At 47.7% G+C, this 22040-nt stretch overlaps 1 protein-coding gene across 2 annotated transcripts; it reads right to left on the reverse strand.

Annotated features, from left to right (window-relative positions):
• Positions 1-2005: 2005 nt before the first annotated feature.
• LOC119453294 (protein regulator of cytokinesis 1) lies at positions 2006-20919 on the reverse strand. Of its 2 annotated transcripts, none has more exons than XM_049660434.1 (4): positions 20426-20919; positions 12065-12205; positions 7646-7787; positions 2006-2234 (listed from the first exon to the last, which is right to left on the reverse strand). In XM_049660434.1, the coding sequence occupies exons 1-3, from the start codon at positions 20687-20689 to the stop codon at positions 7737-7739; spliced, it is 456 nt and encodes a 151-aa protein (XP_049516391.1). In that variant the 5' UTR covers positions 20690-20919; the 3' UTR covers positions 2006-2234; positions 7646-7736. The 2 variants fall into 2 exon arrangements, with proteins under 2 accessions (XP_049516391.1, XP_037571266.1); XM_037715338.2 differs by lacking the exon at positions 20426-20919 and adding an exon at positions 14399-14532.
• Positions 20920-22040: the final 1121 nt, after the last annotated feature.

Below are 22040 nucleotides of genomic sequence, written 5' to 3' on the forward strand. Positions count from 1 at the left end.
GCGATGCCCACGACACGAAGAAGCATGCTAAGCATTTGCACAATATCTTGGAGTATTAAGGATGCTTTCTTCTAAAGCTGCCTGCGAATTCTCCACCTCAATGAAAGTGACATCTTTGCTTTGTTTTACTGGCCTTTGCGTGGAAGAAGGCAGGGAAGGAATGTAGGGACGCTATTCAGGGCAAAGGAAGATCTTGGTAGTGAAGTTCACCTCATGGCAGCAATGCAATTCAACATTCCAATTTCTCCCCCAAACATGAACCCATTTGAAACCTTCTTTCAGATCCCTCATGAGCTTAACTTGCAGTGTAGAAGCTAAATTTACGACAGGGCCTGATGAAGGGCCCTTTAACTTTAGCAATCAATCCATTCCTGCTGTAAACCAATGTTCATTTCTCCGAGTAACATTGCATTCCAACTTAAATTACAAGGGCCACACTGCTTTTCCAAGACAGAAGTTCGTCTGTGGCATAAAAATGTTTCTCAAATCTCGGCATTATTTCACCGAGTCAACTTTTACGAAATAAAACTTTGCTTTCAGTCACAGACATTTCAATTATTGCATCTCAACATGGAGAAACACCTAAACACCTATCTAATGCCACTACGACACATTGGAAATCGAGCCATTTGAATACTTACCTTCATCCTTACTATGGCAATGTGTCGCACCTTCTCACTCACAACTTTCTATCAAGCAAAAACTGGTAAATCTCGTGTTTATTTCTTTGTAACTGTAAATCATCTAATTCCATCTAACACCTTAGGTAAAACTCCTCCCTAAACAAAAATCCAACTAGATTCTCTCGTAATAAAAATTTCTGGTTGCCAGAAATACACACTAATTATGGAAGGCAGACAGCTGCCTTTACTGCTGTTAATTTCAAATAACCTACATCACACATAAAAACATGTATTCATTACCGCCAGTTGAAAAAAGAAGAATCTTTTCTTATCAACATATAATACTCTGCACTGCACCATGCATTTGATGATCTGCTTTATATTTTATTTTCTGTTAGTGTTTTCTTCTGTTCATTGCTGTAATAATTATTAGAAATGTATTGTATTTTTTGCTGTTGAAATGCTCTTTATTTCACTTAACTTTTTATATAACTACATGACAGGAGGTCCCTTGTGCTCTGGGACATCCTTCTGTAACACCAAATATATTTTCATGTATGCATAAATAAATAAATTTGAACCTAATCAACCTTTTATTATGTGCTTATTCACAACAAATGATGAAGCCTGTGCTGTGAGCAACCTACCAGACTACAGAATAATAGTTAGTGCTAAAATTTGGTATATATTCTGCTGGCTGAACTGCAATATGCACAAAACTTCACCTCAAGAATATAATACATATTTTCCAACTACAATCAGGAAAATATACTTACTTTGTTGCTTATAAAAAGAATTGTAGCTGATAAAATATCTACATTCTCTTAATTTTTATTTTATTTCTGCACTTTAAAGCTCTAACATTTATTTCATTCATTTAGACACCTAGGACTTGCAGATGCAGGTGACATGAACCCTCTGCTTACCCTATGTGGCCGCAACTCAGTCCAGTGTGCCAAATATCGATAGACAACCTGGCAAAAAGCACTGCCGTGTATGACGCAATATTCGACGTGCCGCATTCTGTTGGCAATGGTAAAAGAATCATTTCTCCTTTCCGATATCTTGTAGCCGATAACTAACTCGTTCACATGCTTTGAGCTAGTCATTCAATTCTTATTTATGAAAAGACATGACATCAAATTTGGCACAGTATCTTGATATTGAATTACTATGTTTTTATGGAGACCCACTAGCAAATAAAGTATTCCCCTGGCACCTTAACTTTCTTTCAGTGGAATCTCCAGCACTTTAAGATAAAATAAAGGTCACCTTTCATTCATTTATCAGGACCGTAATTCACGACAGAGGGGAACAATAAATGAACTCTGATACGTGAACACCAAGGAGAAACAAGAACTAGTACTGGATGCAGACCTTTTTCTGTTCGAGAGCATGCAGATGTTCCTGCAGCTCGTGCAGCTCCTGTTGCGATGGTACAGAGCCCCCGTTGCCGAACACAAATACAGGCTCGTCCAACCTGTGGCAGAGGTCTGCTTCCACGCTTCTCAACCTGTGAAGCTCTCGCTTGCGGGAATATCTTATTTCCCGCAGCCTCTGCACGAGTGCTTGCATCTCTTCTTCCTGCTGCACCACTGTGCGGCCTTCGGGCTGCGTTGGGAAGAGGACCAAAGACAACATCACGACCAGCAGGCTTGCGGAAAAACGATAGAGGTCCAGCTGCAGACACGCTCTCGGGGCACAACTTGCAAGCAAGTTTAGCCAACTTCTACTTCAGAGCACACTTGTCTGATGTGGAGGTTTTAAATATTTGATGCCAGTCAATGACAGCTTGAGTGATCTTTCCGAACATATTTAAGTTCCATGCTGCCAATCCTATACAAAATTGCTGCCTTTGTGCTCTGTTCAGGAATTCTCCTTCCTCGTAATGCATGCAGTCAATAATGAAGTTGTGCGTGGGCTCCACCCCCTGATTGAATTTTTTGGTATGCAAAACAAAGCAGTACTGACTGCACAAGATACACATATTTATTACTTTCTAATTCTTATGAATCATCAGAAAATGCAGACAGCACTGTGCTACCACGTCCTTCTTATATATATATTTAAGAGAGAAGGTGCATTAGTAGGATGCGTCTGAAAATTCAAGAATAGGTGTACTGCTTGTGCTTCACTAAAGACCAATGCTCATCAGTGCACATTCCTAGACATAGGCCTTTTGGGGACACATACTGCAGTTTGACAAACAATGACCTACAGCGCAAGGTCTACGATGAGCTGCTAGCAGCGCCCTCGATTGTATGCGCACCCATTTTCCATGACAAAAAAAAGTCCTTTACAGTACAACGCACCTCATGCTTTCCAACAGACATACAAGTTTCTGTCAGTTGACAAAACAGATTTCCTCCCAATGCACTGAAGATGAGATGAATTAAAAAAGTAGCACCTTCGCCCGAAAGATGAAACATCGAATGTCATAGCTAATTAGTAGACCGCTATATGGAGTGATAGCAGTTTTATCGGCCGTATAAACTTGTAAACATTTGCTTACTAAATAAATTAACAAGCACAATGTCACGCGCGTACAAGTAAACATACCACATCTCGCTTGTTGACCGCGGAAACGAACTGTCAAAATGCTGGAGTGACGAAGCGCGGCGAGCGAATTGACCTTTGTGCAAGCATGGCTCTTGCTTCAACGTGAGAAAAACACGGCGGGCGGCGGACTTTCCCCTTCGCAGGTTGCTTTCAAGATAGGGCCAAGGCAACCATATCGCCAAAGTGGATCGTCGCAGTTTGCGTCCTGCTTCGGTCCACTTCAACCGTTCCGCATTGCTTCGCTGGCGAAAATCCTCTCCTTCTGTTTGCACCAGTCCCGCACGCAAGTTTCGGATTCTCCGAACGCCTGTGATGCGGCCCGATTTACATCTGTCTCCGCACACATGATCACTTTCTTTTTAGATGCAGCATCATGATGACTCGGTTCTTCATACTGATGGAGCAGACGCAGAGAACGTGAAGACAGACGGTAGACATGATCACTTTCTTTTTAGATGCAGCATCATGATGAACTCGGTTCTTCATGCTGATGGAGCAGACGCAGAGAACGTGAAGACAGACGGTAGACTATTGCCTAAGCATGTGTACTGCAGCACACGGAGGAAGCTACGTTAGCTAGGCTCGACGCGTATGCGAGGCGGCCATTTTGAAATGCCGACAGCTATATGGTAACGCAGATTTAGGGTCATACTCGATTCTAACGGGCACGCACTTTTGGACCTGTTTTATCGAAAAAAAGTGTGCGTTAGATTCGAGTAAACACGGTACGCTACAAAGGCTCAAAGGAGTCTATTCGATAAAGAACAAAAAGAAGCACTCTTTACATTATTTATTGTATGTAATGCTGTTGACAACTAAAAACTGAAACAACTGGAGACGAGAGTACAGTAGAACCTCGTTCATACGTTTTCGAAAAATACGCGAAAAATAAATGTACGATCCGGGAAAAGCGTACGATCCGAATCCAGTAAAACTTGAAGCTGAGAAGCCCATATTAAGGTGCAAGGGCAGAAAACACTTATTTCTTGCAAAACATAGTTACAGTTGAATCTCGTTAATTCGAACTGACGCTGTGGTCCTGTCAAGTTATGTGTATTCCAATGGGCGATAACGCTCTGTAATTCGAACGCGAAAGCATTTGCGACAGTTAATTCGAACATAACCACGCACCGAAAATGCTCTCAGCAGCACGCCAAATCACGTGACGGTGCCTCCGACTGGGAATGCTTTGACACCGCCATAAAGCAAAAGCTTAGGAGACCCCCCTGAACGCTGCGCGGAGAAATAAAAAAAAGAAACAAAAAAACACCGCGGCGAAAATTTCCTCTCTCAAATGGTAAGGTCGCCGTTTAGCGTGGCGCCAGAACACGCGTGTACGTGTCGACGTCTCAGCCAATGCTGTGGCTGCGGCGCAGAGGGACACATCGCGGAGGCCGAGTCCGGCCAACGAAACTGCCCACGCCGGCCAACGCTCGCTAACGGCAGAAAACGGAACTTCGAGGAGCGGGCGAAGCTGGCGCCGGGACGGCGGGAGCGGCAGCTGGTGGGCGCGCACGGAGACAGTCGAAGGTGAGGGAGCTATGAGGAGTTGAGAGGGAGGGCGAGGGGAGCCACCGAAGCGACTGGGTTGCCGAGGCCAAATGCGCTTCCCTGCCGCCCTTCTCCCTCACCTTTGAGAATGTCTCCGCGCATCGCCGTGCCGGCGCGGCCCACTCCCTGAAGTTTCGTTCACTGCCTCGGGATGCGAGAGAGAGATTACGGTTGTGAAGTGGAAGGGGCGCTATCGAGATGCGAGCGTCGGCCGGCGTGGGCAGTTAGGGCTCTGTTATACTCCGACGTTCACAACGCGCGCGCGCGCGCCGGCGTTCGTTTCGTCGCGTCACGTCGGCGAGGCCACGCCAGGCGCAAATCCGCCTGCCCTATAGTCCAACGCGACGCGGCCCGACGTAGCGGCCGCAGCCAAAACAGCGCATGCTCAGTAGAGCAGAGCGCCGCGCGGAAAGTAAGCGCCGCGTGGAAAGAAACACGGACGCGGTGCAGTCTGGGTAACGTCGTCGGCGCGAAATGCAGCATGCTGCATTTCGCGCCGGCTGCCGCCGGGCCGCACCGACGGACGCTGGTCGCGTCGGTCGCGCCGCGCGTCAGAGTATAGAGTGCTCGCGTTTTGCTAGCGTAGCGTCGCTGTGCCCAGCGTGCGCGCGCGTCGACGTTACGTCGGAGTATAACAGAGCCCTTAGTTCCATGGCCCTTGCTCGCTATGTGCTTGCGCGCCACGATATACTCGTACCGTTCGTATGTAGCGCTATGGTGCACAAATACATCAAAATTAAGTCCTTTAAATACGAACAAATTTTCAGGCCTCTTCGAGGTCGAATTATCGAGATTCGACTGTATTTTCTGCTGGTGCGTCACACCCTTGGACAGGAACAACTCCTTTTGGGCCCATTGTTGTTGTCTTTCGTGCGAAAGAAGCTTTGTAAGGCTTCCAGGCAAGCAAGGGCTTCGGTGAAGGTAGCCGGTGGGCGCAAGCCTTCGTTCTCGCCGCAGTCTTCTGGCGCCTCATCCGCCCCCACCTCCGCTACGATGTCGGCGAGTCGTAGCGCTGCGCGCGCGCGGCGTCCGCCTGTTTTCTCCGCTTAGTAGTTCGCCTTGAAGCGAGGCAGCGCAAAGGTCAATTCGCTCGCTGCTGCTGCCGCGCTTCGGGTGAACGAGCAATGCAGAGAAGTCGCGGAGGGGGGGTGATGGAGCACTGCAGAGAAGCTGTCTGTTGCTTAGCGCTTCACAAGCACATGAGCACCTGAATGATATTTTGCTGCAGAACGTATCATATGACCGCAGTTCGCCACAATGCTGAACTTTGCTGCCGAATAATCGTATTTTCCAGGAAAATATTAACCGGAACGTACAGTCGAATGTCCTTAATTCGAACACGCTTAATTCGAACTGCCGGTTTATTCGAACTGACGCTCTGGTCCCGTCAAAGTTATGTGTATTTCAACGGACGAAAACGCTCGGTAATTCGAACGCGAAAGCATTTGCGACAGTTAATTCGAACATACCGCAGACCGACAATGCTCTCAGCAGCGCACCGAATAACGCGGCGGCGCCTCTGACCGGCATTGCTCCGACACCGCCATAGAGCAAAAGTTTAGGAGAGACCCCTTCATGCAGCGTCGGAGGCCCAGTCCGGCCAATGAACTGCCCGACGCCGGCAAACGCTCGCTTCCCGATAACAGCAGAAAACGAAACTTCAGGGAGCGGCCTAAGGGTACGGCCAGGCTAGGGGCAAGAACGCGCGGCAATGCGTGATGCAACGGGCGGCAAAAGCGGCAGGAATCAGGAGTTTTGCGGCGTGCCGTGCGAAATGGGTTCGAGACCCATTTCTGGGGCAAATGCCGCGTGCCGCGAGATGAAGAACCAATCAAGAGTGACGAGGGTGACGTCACGGAGCCATCACAACCGGATCGCTGCCGATCTACGCTGGGTTTTCAATCGACGATCATCGTCTCTCGCATGAAACGAGCGCTCGTGGTTTATGCATGTTCGGAGAGCGTGAGAGATCTTAGCGCACTGCCGCGCGTGTGCCACGGTGGCCTCACGGCAAGGCGTTGACGCGCGGCAACTTGCCGCTTGCGGCATGACGCACGCATTTTTGCTGCTAGTGTGGCCATACTCTGGCGCCGGGCCGGCTGGACCGGCGGCGTCGGCACCCACGGCGGCAAATGCTTTCTTCCTGATAACGGCAGAAAATGAAACTTCAAGGAGTAAATCTGTACCGAACCGGCTGTACCGGCGTTGACAGCGGGCGCACACGGAGACAGTCAAAAGTGAGGGAGCTGCGAGGGAGTTGATAAAGAGGGCGAGGGGAGCCACCGAAGCCACTGCCACTGAAGCGGCGGAGTTGCCGAGGCCAAATCCGCTTTCCTGCCGCCCTCCTCCCTCACCTTCGACGGTCCCCGCGCACGCGCGCGGGGCTGTCTCCATGTCGGCGCCGTCCGCTCCCTGAAGTTTCGTTTTCTGGCGTTATCGAGAACCGAGCGTCGGCCGGCGTGGGCGCAACTCGCTACACGCCGCGAAATTTCACGACTCGCACCATTCGTTCATCGTGCTATGGTGCTCGAATAGTTCAAAAATACGTCCTTCCGTTAATTCGAACAAATTTTTGGGCCCCTTCGAGTTCGAATTCTCGAGATTCGACTGTATTAACAGAAGCCTCTATGGGGTTATGTTTATTTTTCGCGATTGCAAACGCAGGAGCCGGGAAATCGTATTAAGCGGGAACGTATCAGCAAGGTTCTACTGTATTTTGCACACCTTCTTCGTGGGGTTTTACGTGCCAAAACCAGTTCTGCTTATGATGCACGAATGTTAACTGTTAAGATGCCAGAATGTTAACTGCGTGTACTAACTAATGTTAAGATGCCAGAATGTTAACTGCGTGTTCTTTTAAACAGCACACAATATTGTGCACCTGAACACAAAAAGTTCAAGACGTCACAAACCTGCCTGGTCGTCCGGCTCTTCAAGCATCTGTGGCACGTAACACTTTTGACGCCACAAAAGGAGCTCATCATGCGTGCGTCCCACAAAATCCTACAGCCTCTGCCTCTTCAGATCCTTTAACCTTGCGAGTTCCTGTTTCAGCTGCCAGGACAGAAGTAAATGAGCAGCGAGAGGAGCAAATTAACAGAATTGATCAGGGCACAAGCTCAACAACAAACATCAGCAGCAGCAGCAACACCTCTCACATGCAGGATATGCCAGACACCATAAAGATTCCTGCAATAGAGGTAAATCTGGTGCCACTGCCTATGAAAGTTTCTTTAACGAGCCCCACTGCACTACGGGAATGTGGGTTATGCGTGTGCTCGGCTTGTCACAAAAGTGACTTGGTCTAAACCACTGCCACGTCTGCACAAATGAGGCTTCCTTACGGTGGAATCCCTGTAAAAAGTTTTCGGTTTACCCGTACTGGAATCTTTTATCTAGTTCGGTTACACATAATGCAACAATAAGCGAAGAAACCAAAAAGATGCAGTTAAAACCGAAGCTCGGGATCAGTTTTAACCTTCAGTGTACTGCAGTTACTGTTCAAGTTTGATTATTAAAAACTGCAATTTATTACGTCGTAATACAGAAAAACATGCTCTTCAAACAATACAGGAGAGACTTGTCCACTGTGATGAATGAAACGGTTTGCCAGGCGCACTTTAAAGGTGCGCTGCATCTCCAATGCAAAGTCAACACTTCCTGGCAATTCCTTGCACAAACCAGCATTGCTTTTTCCTCTGGGTCATTATAATAAACTGGCAGACATAACAAACCAGGTCACTTGTACTGCATTTAGTATTTAAGATCCAATGCAATACTCGGCACTGTTAAATAAAAGCTAATTTCAAAAATATGCCTCTGGTTTGCTACTCGTACAAACAGTGCTGAACATTCACTGAAGTACAGTCAAACCTAGTTAATACGTACCCGCTTAATGTGTAATTGCGGTTTAAACAGAGTCGCAGAGAAGCCCGCACTGAGCCCCCATTGAACCCCATGTATTGGCTTACCGCTTAAGCCGTAGTCGCTCATTGCCCACCAAACGGTTAGTGCGTACTATTTTTGTTTCTTATCTACATGCGCAGGCACAAAATCATTAAAATCTCATGTGCGCAGATGTTCGATTCTCGAGTTGCAATGCCCGGACGACAGCCGCCAGTGATAGTGAACTTAAAACATAGCCACCATGACGTATTTCCTGCTAATACAGTTGTTGCCGATTGCCACGCACAAAAGCATGGCCTTCGAGATTACCTGCCAGTAACGCGAAGAAGCCGGCGGTAGGAGGTGCGAATTCGCTCTTGCCGTTGAATTCGAGTAGTAACCGAGAGAAGCACATTTTATTGCGAAGCCGCCAAAGCAAATTTCTGCCATCACCTTGGACGTCGCTTTGAGGTTCTGTATAAAGTCCAAACACGGCAACATGATCGCCATACGCTGCATGTGCGAGTGAAAGCTTGCGAGGGTCAGCCAACTCAATCTCGTGCGCACGAGGGGAAAAGACGAAGCGGAAGCGTGCTGCTTCTGTTGCGCGCGAGGCGAGGCAAGGCGGGTAAGGCCAAAAAGGGAGGGGTTTATTTCGGCGGCAGCCACGCAGGCTCCCTAACTTGAAAGCGATCTGCGGCGTAGAAAAAGTTCGCACCCTGCGGGCCTCATCGTCAAAGCGGTCTGATGACAAGGTGCAACTAGTGCCGGTAGCTTCGCATGCGCTGTGCTTTCGATGTCTAATTCGCACTGAAACGAGAGGCAGCACGCTTGCTGCTGCTGCCGCACCTCCTCACTCAAGCGTTTTGGAAGCGAATTTCCGTGGTCATCGAGCGAGACGTGTTCATGTTTACCTGTGCAGGCATTACACTGTGCTTGTTAATATAGTTAGTAAGAGGGGCCTTATGGACAAACTGGCTCGCGGCCTTATCGGCCTCAAAGATGCCGTCGGCGGCGGCAAGTTAACCAATTTTTTGCTGTCTACCCGCAAATAAAGCGTGTGTGAGTGCGTGTGTTTGAGAGCATCGTAACGTAGTTCTTTTACGGCCAGTAAGTAGCCGCTAAACTGGCATTGGCGGTTAATTCGTACATCGTTTAGTGCTTGCCTAAACGTTCCCGGCCGACTACGTACAGTATAGACCACTTATAACGTAACCGCTTTTAGTGCAGGACCGGATATAGTGCGGTCTTTTCAGACTCCCATTAATTTTCCCATAGCACTCCATGTATACACGTATCGCTTATAGTGCAGGTAGGAGGTGCGAATTCGCTCTAGCCATTGAATTCGAGTAGTGAAATATCACGGCGTGCATAGCGAGCGAGAGCCACGAACTGCCAACGCCGGCCAACGCTCGCTTCACGATAGCGGCAGTAAACGAAACTTTAGGGAGCGGGCAGCACCGGCACGGCGAAGGGCGCATGCGGAGACCGTGGAATGTGAGGGAGGAGGGCGGCAGGGAAGCAGATTTCGCCTCGGCAACTGCGTGGCCCTCCCTCGTAGCTCCCTCACTTTCGACTGTCGCCGTGCCCGCCCAAAGCCGTGCAGGCACCGCCGCTCCAGCTGGCCTGGCGCCAGCTCCCCGAAATTTCGTTTTCTGCTGTTATCGGGAAGCGGCCGTTTGCCGGCGTGCGCAGTTTCGTTGGCCGGCCTGGGACAGCGCCGCTGCTTCCCTCTTCTACAGTGGCTACCTCTGCGCCGTAGCCACAGCCTGCAAGGTCAACTAGTGACTAGAAAGTAGAGGAAGCATAAAGGAGAAAGAAAGGTCCACAGCCATTTTCGACGCGTGGCTACGGTAGCGTGGCTGCGAAGTCGGCACGTACACGCATGTTCCGGCGCAACGCAGAATCGGCGACCTGCCATTTGAGAGAGGGTGAAATTTCCGCCGCATTTTTTTTCTTTGTTTTTTTTCGCGCGCGACATTGAGGAGTCTCTCCTAAGCTTTTACTCTATGGTTATTCTAGTACGCTGTACTATGGCGGTGCCGGAGCAATGCCGGTCGGAGGTGCCGCCGCGTAATTTGGTTCTAATTAACGAGATTCGACTGTAAATTGAATGCAAACATTCTAGCCGCATTCCTCGACTGTCGCATACGCGTGGCGGCTCGGTGCACATGTCTTGCATGTGTGCGGGCCTTGAAATTTGTTGCTTTGGTTATGGTGCGGTACCGCTTATAGTGCGGATATTCGCAACTCCGGCGACTTGCGTTATAAGCGGTCTACACTGTATTAACGAGGTTTGACTGTATGTATAAAAAATTTTTATTCTGGCATAATTACAGCCGCAGTTTTTCCCCAACAATAACAGTCACCAAACTTCCAACTACTCCTGTTGCATTATTAAACTGAATTTCCAAAAAATTGCTATGTCTTATCAACTCCATCTCGTGATTTTGCGGATACAGCCATGCGGATACAACCCTTGCTTAACATAGCTGTACTCATTTTTTCACTTTAGTGTTAGTACAAGCAGAAAAGAGGCATTATGTTGAAATAGTTTTTTTTCGCAAACAATTGGACAGTGGGACTCAATATCTAGCACTGTTCATTTCGTGCCATTAGATGTTTTTAGTCGTCATCTGCAAGTAGTTTCGCTTATGTAATTCACTTTCTCTGTATCGCATTTGTCTTTGGTCTCGTTCACTTGTTTATGTCACAATTGCTTCAATTATTTGTAGGGGTTTTCGAATATAGAGTATCAGCAAACGGAAAAGCGAACGTTCGAATAATTCGATGCACCAATCGAATATCTACTATTCGATTTTTCTTATATTCGATATTTACAGTTTAGAGACCCACGCAGTACCACATGTGCGTGCCCTCGTGTTCGATGCCACGCAAGCGAGGTTTTCACTTCGTTTTCGAAGCTAGTATAGGAACGCCAAGGGCACCCCGGACGGGCTGCCTCAGCTGACGCAGTAGCGGACTGTCACCGCGAGTGCTCCTTGACATTGGCTCGAAGCAGGGATCGCACACACAGCACCCGAATGCCGCAATTAGCAGAACGGCACCTCGTCGGCCAGGGACACTTCTGTCAGTACAAGGTTCACCAGAGACCGATCGAAATGATAAGGTGCCCCGGACAGAGAGTTCAACAAAAGCAGCGCTTATTTCGTAAAGTGCGACAGCATGTGCGTTGCGGAATAACTTTGACCACCTCGAGTTCTTTAATGTGCACCCTAAGCAGGGTGCACGAGCATCTTTGCATTACAACCCTACCGGAATGTGGCCGTCACAGCCGTGAACTCAACCTCCACTCTCATGCCCAGCACCATAGCCGCTGAATAAACATAGTGGGTCGAAGTGCAAACAGGTTCACAACAGGTTGAACATCATGTCACAAAAGATGTGTGAGCCAAGGGCATACAGTGTGTGCGTGTGGAACTTACCGTGTCAACTACTTCCGTAGTGAGGCTAGTGGGATGCCCGAGCTGTTGTTCTTCGGGCACATCAAGCCGATCATAGAAAATGTTAAGCTGTTCCATTAGGGTAGCAATCTCTTCATGGCGTGCATTTTCCAGCTTTTTCAACTGTGGACACACGTTCAAAGAAAAACAGTGAGGCTGCTCAAAAACAGGGAACTGGTTATTGCAACTGGAAAGCACTGGAAACAAATGTCGACTCTGACCAGAGGAAGCAAGATTATCTCTTATGAGGGCTGCTCAAAAAGAGTAAAATGACGTGCTTACAATTCAAATTCTTTTTATATTACGTCCATTTCTTTCGTACAATACATAGGCATCACTGTCTGGATTCTTGGCCAAAGGCAAGTATGGTTCCATGCAATAATAGCAGAAGCTATTTGAGGTCAGATGTTTATAAACTGAACATTACAGAAAATAATACAAATGACCAACAAAATTGAGAGAATGAAGTAATAGGATATTAATACAAATTACACAAGTACACACAACACAGTTTATTCATGAAATATAATGTATTACGTGCAACACATTTCATTATGCTGCTTGTAAAACATTTACAATAGAAAACGCAAACATTTTCTTTGCTACAACACTTGGCTAATTTATTTTTAAAAATGTTACAATTTATATGCAATGTAGAACAGAACTATGGAAAGTTAGAGGAGAAATGCAACTTACAAACACTGCTGAATAGATACCCGCGACTGAAACAGTTTATATACACAAATAGAGAACTCAACATTTTGGGTACTGTACCTTGTTTGCAATTATTTACCTATTACTAATTCAGCACACTTAAATGCGTTGAATGTCTCTGGCAACCTCTCAGGCCAAATTTCTTCTTGTACCAATAAGTGAAGGATTAAAGAAGAAAGGGAGTGTAAAGCTTCAGAGGCTCTAACATCATTCCAAAGCCAACCAGGGCTGCGATAGCTACCCAATCGCCTTGCACTACATTCTAAGCTACTCTTATCTAACCTTCCCAGCCAGCTCAATTTATTGATAACGCAGGCCGAGCATTCGAACTTCGAGGACTTACTTCCGTGGGAACTGTGTCGACCTCAGGTTCCCAAATTGCCACGGGGTTGCATCGTATTCGCGGCGGAATAATGCGACGAGATGGGCAGGATATTGCAAAAGGTTCAACCATTGTGACTGGCCGAAACACTGGCACCAGATTTCTTGGCGAAGACGACAGATCTAGCGAAGACGACAGTTCTATAAGCGGACACCTTCAGTGCCGTGTTCCTGACGTGTCCCAACATATGCTTATGTGAGCTCAGACATGTAGTGAGCTCAGACATTCAAAGCGTTCTTACATGGAGCGGGCTTCCATATCTGGAGCCAGTCTAAATAATGTAAAACAAACCCTTTTTCTCTCACTCCTCCTCCAGGACATACTCATCCATATGGCTGGAAGATTCCTGGCCTAAACATTACCCGAGCTGCAACAACGCTAACTATTGCTACCACTTAAAAGGACTTGCCGAGGGCTTAGTTGGCGCATACTGGATATAGTAATTAAATGAAAAAAAAGGTGGGCAGCTTAAAGTACTGGTGCAAGGCTGGAGCTTCTTCCAGGTTTTACTAGGCTTGGCCAAGTTTTGCTAGGAAATGCTAAGTGCTGCTAGGCACGGTAATCCGAATCAGCTCGCTGCCGACACGCAGATTCTCGCTTGGTCGCGCGACACGGGTAAAGATGAGCGGCTTCTTCATCGGGTGTCCGGATCTTCTTTGGCCGTCAAATGTCAAGGCTACATGTACTCGCCACAGAGTTAACGAAAGTTCTGCCGCTGTCGCGGCAGCTCTGAGCTTTATCTCACCGGTGACGTCACGGCAAGCTGTGCCTCCACACTTGCCCGGGCATGGCTGGTCGAAACCTGCCAAGCCACCGTCAGAGTAAAAAGACAGTTATGTTGCTGTTGCCTTCCATTAAGTGTATGGAGGCATGTGGCTTCATAAAGCTGCCATTTCAAACAGCTTTTACTGCTTGTCGCCAGCTTCATGTGCACAGTTATGCCATGCAATCAACATTGTAACAGATCCGCTGCTTCACAAAAATACGAGCACCAAAGGCCACAAAATCTTAAGATGCATTTCATTTTCTATTTCTTCCACCTTTTTGTCATTGATGTAGACGCTGCCATGCCACCATTGTTACTGGCGTGATTTGGTTTGGCACAAGAATAATTGAAAATGAAATGGAAGTTCCAGCTTCATTTCAGTAAGAAAGTAAAGACATCGAAGGGAGAGAGCCCCTATAGTCTCTGTGCATCTAAGCTGGTAAATGTAACTCACCCTCTGAAGATAGTCGCCAGCATTTTCAAGGTTCTGCAAGGACAAGATGAAGGTCTCAGGGTTGTCCACAATTTCTTGCTCGAACTGCATGTCAGGCACAGCTCCAACCAAGTGTAGCTGAGCAACTATCTCTCTTTGGAGGGCCCCAAATTCACAAGTTCGTAGGGCCTGGAACAAACAGGGCCACAGGTCAGCATGGAAGAGATGGGTGTCTGTCAGAGCAGACTGGCAGCAAAAAGCTGTAGCATGTTCACTGCAGCGTTTGTGCAATTTAGCCAATCTTCTGGTAAATGTTTTGAAAAAGTCCATACATTTAGAGAAATTTGCTGAATGATCTGGAGCATGTTCATGCGAGGCAGAATGCTGCCATAGCAACAGATAATTAGGTGTGCACGAGTACCTAAGATTTGACTGTGAATAGAAAAGCTTATTAAATGCCTACACAATTTATTCATTTTATAGCAAAATTTGGAATATTTATCGGAGCAGGACAGAGAAATTCATAAGGCTGTTCAAAGTACTCAGCCACTCCTGCAGCCACGACACCGAAGAAGCTATGCTCCAGGAAGCATTATTGCACAATATCTTGGAGTATTAAGGATGCTTTCTTCTAAAGCTGCCTGCGAATTCTCCACCTCAATGTAAGTGACATCTTGCTTTGTTTTACTGGCCTTTGCGTGGAAGAAGGCAGGGAAGGAATGTAGGGACGCTATTCAGGGCAAAGGAAGAGATCTTTGGTAGTGAAGTTCACCCTCATGGCAGCAATGCAATTCAACATTCCAATTTCTCCCACAAACATGAACCCATTTGAAACCTTCTTTCAGATCCCTCATGAGCTTAACTTGCAGTGTAGAAACAAAATTTCAGACAGGGCCAGATGAAGGGCCCTTTAACTTTATCAATCATTCCAATCCTGCAGTAACCCAATGTTCATTTCTCCGAGTAACATTGCATTCCAACTTGAAGTACAAGGCCCACACTGCTTTTCTAAGACAGAAGTCCGTCTGTGGGATAAGAATATTTCTCAAATCTTGGCATTATTTCACTGAGTCAACTTTGACGAAATTATACTTTGCTTTCTTTCAGTCATTTTAATTATTGTATCTCGACATGGAGAAACACCTAAAACACCTATCTAATGCCACTACGACACATTGGAAATCGAGCCATTTGAATACTTACCTTCAGTCCTTACTATGGCAATGTGTCGCACCTTCTCACTCACAACTTTCTATCAATGCAAAAACTGGTAAATCTCGTGGTTTATTTCTTTGTAACTGTAAATCATCTAATTCCATCTAACACCTTAGGTAAAACTCCTCCCATAAACAAAAATCCAACTAGATTCTCTCGTAATAAAAATTTCTGGTTGCCAGAAATACACACTAATTATGGAAGGCAGACAGCTGCCTTTACTGCTGTTAAATTTCGAATAACCTACAATCACACATAAAAACATGTATTCATTACCGCTAGTTGAAAAAAGAATCTTTTATCAACATATTGATACATGCATATTGCGCGTTTCTTATGGACGATGCGCGCGGGCGCCCAGACGAAGACGAATTGCGTTTGGCTCTCGAGCTGTCGGCTGAACTGGCCAGCGCTGCAGCTATCCTGTGTAAATATATTTTGTAAATAGTCTCCAGTACTCAATCCTTCGTTCGCGTAACATTTTGGTGGAGCGTGCCGTTCCCCGTCCTCGCCACGGCGCTCCGCAGCGGCCGCACCGTCCAGCTTTCCACCATGGCTCCCGCTGACGAGACCTCGTCTGCTCCTACTACTCCGACTCCAACCACAACGTACGTCACGGTTGCCACTCCCCGCGATCCTGGCATATTCTCCGGTCAAGATAATGTCGACGTTGATGACTGGCTCGGCATGTATGAGCTTGTTTGCCGCAACAACCACTGGGACCCTACCATAATGCTCGCGAACGTCCTCTTCTACTTGGACGGCACACCTCGTGTCTGGTTCCGGACCCACGAGGAGGAGATCTCTAGCTGGGATGCTTTCAAGGAGAAGCTCCGCGACCTTTTTGGAAATCCGACCGGTCGGCAGCTGGCTGCAAAGAAAGAGCTTGCTACTCGAGTGCAGTCTTCTACTGAATCGTATGTCTCGTACATACAGGACGTGCTCGCTCTTTGCCGAAAAGTCGACGCGAACATGGTCGAAGTTGACAAGGTAGGCCACGTTCTCAAAGGGATCGCGGACGATGCGTTCAACTTGTTGATATTCAACAATGTGTCCACCATCGACGTCATTATCAAGGAATGCCGCCGCTTTGAGCTCGCCAAAAGCCGCCGCGTCATTCCGCAGTTCTCCCGGCTCCCTAACACGGCTGCGACGTCCTCCTGCGTCGCCATTACCGCTTCACCCCCGTCCAATGAGACCGTCACACGTATTGTTCGCCGCGAGCTCGAGGCTGTAAGTCCTGCCCCGTTCCATCCACGCCCAGTTGACCCCACCTTTGACCAACCAGCCCCGGCGATCTCCCTCATTCAGGAAGTTGTGCGGCAAGAATTTGCCAACCTCGGTTTTCCTGCTGCCTGCTCCGTCTCGCGACCTGACGCCCGACTGGTGCCGACAGCTGCGCCTAGCACCAATCTGTATTCCCCTCCCAGATACCGCAACCCTACAGAGTGGAGAACTCCGGATGACAAGCCCATTTGCTTCCGTTGTCACCGCATTGGCCACGTCGCTCGCCACTGCCGCACCCCTGGATCTCGCCGTATTCGAGCTACTTCTCCCCGTCTCCGCGCCCTTATGCCGACCCTCGCCGCTACTCGCCTCGCCGTATGCCTTCTACCTCTGACGTATCCATCGATGACAGTCGTCCCGCTCGCTCACTGTCACCTCTGCGCCGTCGGTCCCCGTCGCCCCAGCCACGCCGCTATTCGTCGCCGACCAATTATGGGTCTTCCCGGACGGAAAACTAGACCATGCAGCTCCTGGGGGTAGCGCTGCATTATCTTCGTCGTGTCAAAATCCCCCATTGACGCTCCCAACCTGATCTTCTGAAGAAGGACGTGCCGTTTACCTGGGGTCCCGCTCAAACTGCCGCGTTTTCCCACCTGACCAACATTCTCACCACGCCGCCTATTCTGGCCCACTTTGACCCGTCCTGCCCTACAGAGGTCCGTACCGATGCCAGTGGTCACGGTATCGGAGCCGTCTTAGCCCAACGCCAACAGGGACGCGATCGTGTTATCGCCTACGCTAGCCGCCTCCTCACAGCAGCGGAGCGCAACTATTCGATTACAGAGCGTGAATGCCTGGCCCTCGTCTGGGCGGTTTCTAAATTCCGCCCGTACTTGTATGGCACGCATTTCTCTGTAATCACGGACCACCACGCGCTCTGCTGGCTTTCCTCACTCAAGGATCCTACCGGCCGGCTTGGTCGCTGGGCTCTGCGGCTACAAGAATTTTCCTATGCGGTAGTCTACAAGTCGGGCCGCCTACATCAAGACGCCGACTGCTTATCACGCTATCCAGTGGACGAACCACCCGCCGACCCTGACACCGATGCCGACGAGCAACGCCGTGATGCCTCCTTGCGCGCCATCATTGATCGTTTGGAATCTTCGCCTTCTGATTCGTCCCTTCATTTGTTTGTTCTCCGGGATGGTGTATTATACCGCCACAACGTCCACCCCGACGGTCCTGCCCTACTCCTCGTCATTCCTCGGCACCTCCGGTCAGCTGTTCTCCAAGAACTTCATGACTTTCCAACGGCAGGTCACCTCGGCGTCTCCCGCACCTACGACCGGATTCGCCGACGCTTCTTTTGGCCAGGCCTCGCCCGCTCCGTACGGAAATACGTTGCGGCGTGTGATAAATGCCAGCGGCGGAAAACACCATCGACGCTCCCTGCCGGGTGCCTTCAACCGCTCGACATTCCTTTGGAGCCGTTCTTTCGCGTTGGCTTGGACTTACTTGGCCCTTTCCCTCTATCAACGTCTGGCAACAAGTGGGTCGCTGTGGCGACAGATTACGCCACGCGCTACGCCATCACCAGAGCGCTTCCAACAAGCTGTGCCACAGATGTCGCCGATTTTCTTTTACGCGACGTGATTCTGCAGCATGGAGCTCCACACCAACTGCTCACTGACCGTGGTCGGACATTCCTTTCAAAAGTCATCGCCGACATACTGCAGTCCTGCTCAACCAGGCACAAGCTGACTACGTCTTACCATCCACAGACCAATGGTCTCACGGAGCGTCTCAATCGAACCCTGACAGACATGCTTGCAAAGTATGTCTCGTCTGACCATACTGATTGGGACCTCGTCCTACCGTATGTCACATTTGCATATAACTCTTCGCGCCACGACACTGCCGGCTATTCCCCGTTCTTTCTGTTGTTTGGCCGAGAACCCACATTGCCACTGGACACATCCCTTCCAACCGCCGCTGCAGAGACCAGCGAATATGCACTTGACGCCATCACCAGGGCTGCCCAAGCTCGCGAAATTGCCCGCGCTCGCCTCCTGACCTCCCAAGCGAACCAGCGGCGTTTGTACGATCGACATCACAGAGACGTTCACTTTTCGCCTGGATCTCTGGTACTCCTGTGGTCACCGACTCGTCACGTTGGCCTGTCTGAAAAACTCCTGTTTCGGTACACAGGCCCATATCGAGTGCTGCGTGCCGTGACTCCAGTTACGTATGAAATCGCCCCAGTCAGTACCAGTGCCCCATCTGCCCCGACTTCCACTGACGTTGTGCATGTCGCACGCCTAAAACCATATTACCCTCCTGTACCCTCTGACATTTAGATGCACCGGGACGGTGCTTCTGCCGCCGGGGATAATGATACATGCATATTGCGCGTTTCTTATGGACGATGCGCGCGGGCGCCCAGACGAAGAAGACGAATTGCGTTTGGCTCTCGAGCTGTCGGCTGAACTGGCCAGCGCTGCAGCTATCCTGTGTAAATATATTTTGTAAATAGTCTCCAGTACTCAATCCTTCGTTCGCGTAACAATATAATACTCTGCACTGCACCATGCATTTGATGATCTGCTTTATATTTTATTTTCTGTTAGTGTTTCTTCTGTTCATTGCTGTAATAATTATTAGAAATGTATTGTATTTTTTGCTGTTGAAATGCTCTTTTATTTCACTTAACTTTTTATATAACTACATGACAGGAGGTCCCTTGTGCTCTGGGACATCCTTCTGTAACATCAAATATATTTTCATGTATGCATAAATAAATAAACTTGAACCTAATCAACCTTTTATTATGTGCTTATTCACAAAAAATGATGAAGCCTGTGCTGTGAGCAACCTACCAGACTACAGAATAATAGTTAGTCCTAAAATTTGGTATATATTCTGCTGGCTGAACTGCAATATGCACAAAACTTCACCTCAAGAATATAATACATATTTTCCAACTACAATCAGGAAAATATACTTACTTTGTTGCTTATAAAAAGAATTGTAGCCTGATAAAATATCTACATTCTCTTAATTTTTATTTTATTTCTGCACTTTAAAGCTCTAACATTTATTTCATTCATTTAGACACCTATGACTTGCAGATGCAGGTGACATGAACCCTCTGCTTACCCTATGTGGCCGCAACTCAGTCCAGTGTGCCAAATATCGATAGACAACCTGGCAAAAAGCACTGCCGTGTATGACGCAATATTCGACGTGCCGCATTCTGTTGGCAATGGTAAAAGAATCATTTCTCCTTTCCGATATCTTGTAGCCGATAACTAACTCGTTCACATGCTTTGAGCTAGTCATTCAATTCTTATTTATGAAAAGACATGACATCAAAGTTGGCACAGTATCTTGATATTGAATTACTATGTAATTATGGAGACCCACTAGCAAATAAAGTATTCCCCTGGCACCTTAACTTTCTTTCAGTGGAATCTCCAGCACTTTAAGATAAAATAAAGTCACCTTTCATTCATTTATCAGGACCGTAATTCACGACAGAGGGGAACAATAAATGAACTCTGATACGTGAACACCAAGGAGAAACAAGAACTAGTACTGGATGCAGACCTTTTTCTGTTCGAGAGCATGCAGATGTTCCTGCAGCTCGTGCAGCTCCTGTTGCGAAGGTACAGAGCCCCCGTTGCCGAACACAAATACAGGCTCGTCCAACCTGTGGCAGAGGTCTGCTTCCACGCTTCTCAACCTGTGAAGCTCTCGCTTGCGGGAATATCTTATTTCCCGCAGCCTCTGCACGAGTGCTTGCATCTCTTCTTCCTGCTGCACCACTTTGCGGCCTTTGGGCTGCGTTGGGAAGAGGACCAAAGACAACATCACGACCAGCAGGCTCGCGGAAAAACGATAGAGGTCCAGCTGCAGACACGCTCTCGGGGCACAACTTGCAAGCAAGTTTAGCCAACTTCTACTTCAGAGCACACTTGTCTGATGTGGAGGTTTTAAATATTTGATGCCAGTCAATGACAGCTTGAGTGATCTTTCCGAACATAATTAAGTTCCATGCTGCCAATCCTATACAAAATTGCTGCCTTCGTGCTCTGTTCAGGAATTCTCCTTCCTCGTAACGCATGCAGTCAATAATGAAGTTGTGCGTGGGCTTCAACCCTCTGATTGAATTTTTTGGTACGCAAAACAAAGCAGTACTGACTGCACAAGAAACACATATTTATTACTTTCTAATTCTTATGAATCATCAGAAAATGCAGACAGCACCGTGCTACCACGTCCTTATTATATATATATATATATATATTTAAGAGAGAAGGTGCATTAGTAGGATGCGTCTGAAAATTCAAGAATAGGTGTACTGCTTGTGCTTCACTAAAGACCAATGCTCATCAGTGCACATTCCTAGACATAGGCCTTTTGGGGCCACATACTGCAGTTTGACAAACAATGACCTACAGCGCAAGGTCTACAATAAGCTGCTAGCAAAAAACAGTGCGCACAATTAGCAGCCAACGGCATTTAGTTTTGGCACACACTACTTGCACAAGCTTCACGGTATGAAAAACTACACTATATGATACAGAAGAGGAGTCAATGCATTCCCCGCAATCAAAACAAAAATTGTGCATTGTCACTCCCTTTCCCTCTCACACACAGCAGCTGCTGTCCTTGTCATACTACAATGACCAAGCATCAGCAGCAGCCCGTTAATCCGGTAGCATCCAATCAGCCACCAGAATACAAATAAAGGGGCTGTATGATAAATAGATTTATTTTTCAGGCTTTTCGCTTTCAATGTGCACCGATTAGATAACAGGATGCCAGACAAGTAGCGGCATTCACCTGTGTCTTTTATATACTGACAGAACCTTCATCACTTCAGTGAGGTAACGTGCCAAATGGTACCTTGTGTGAAAAGGCATGCACCTTCAAAGTGACTAATTGAGACTGTGGCCGTAAGATGCAGCCTTTCTTTTTGTGCTCCCATGAATGGGTTGCATACTTTTTTTCTGTCTTTAGAAGCCTGAGAAGCTTCGTAAAATAGACAAGCCTGTGCCTTCCCGGTACAGCGAGTGTACCAAATAAGCGACAGATTTCAATCGAGTTCAATGCATTAACGTCGACAGCCATGAGACAGGTTCTGCCCGAATTTTTTAAAGGCCAAATACACCGAAATTTTGGGGTGAGTAAATAGCCGAATTCCTATTTAGTGCAAATA

Source organism: Dermacentor silvarum, chromosome 1, assembly GCF_013339745.2.
Source record: "Dermacentor silvarum isolate Dsil-2018 chromosome 1, BIME_Dsil_1.4, whole genome shotgun sequence".
Taxonomy (NCBI): Eukaryota; Metazoa; Arthropoda; class Arachnida; order Ixodida; family Ixodidae; genus Dermacentor; species Dermacentor silvarum.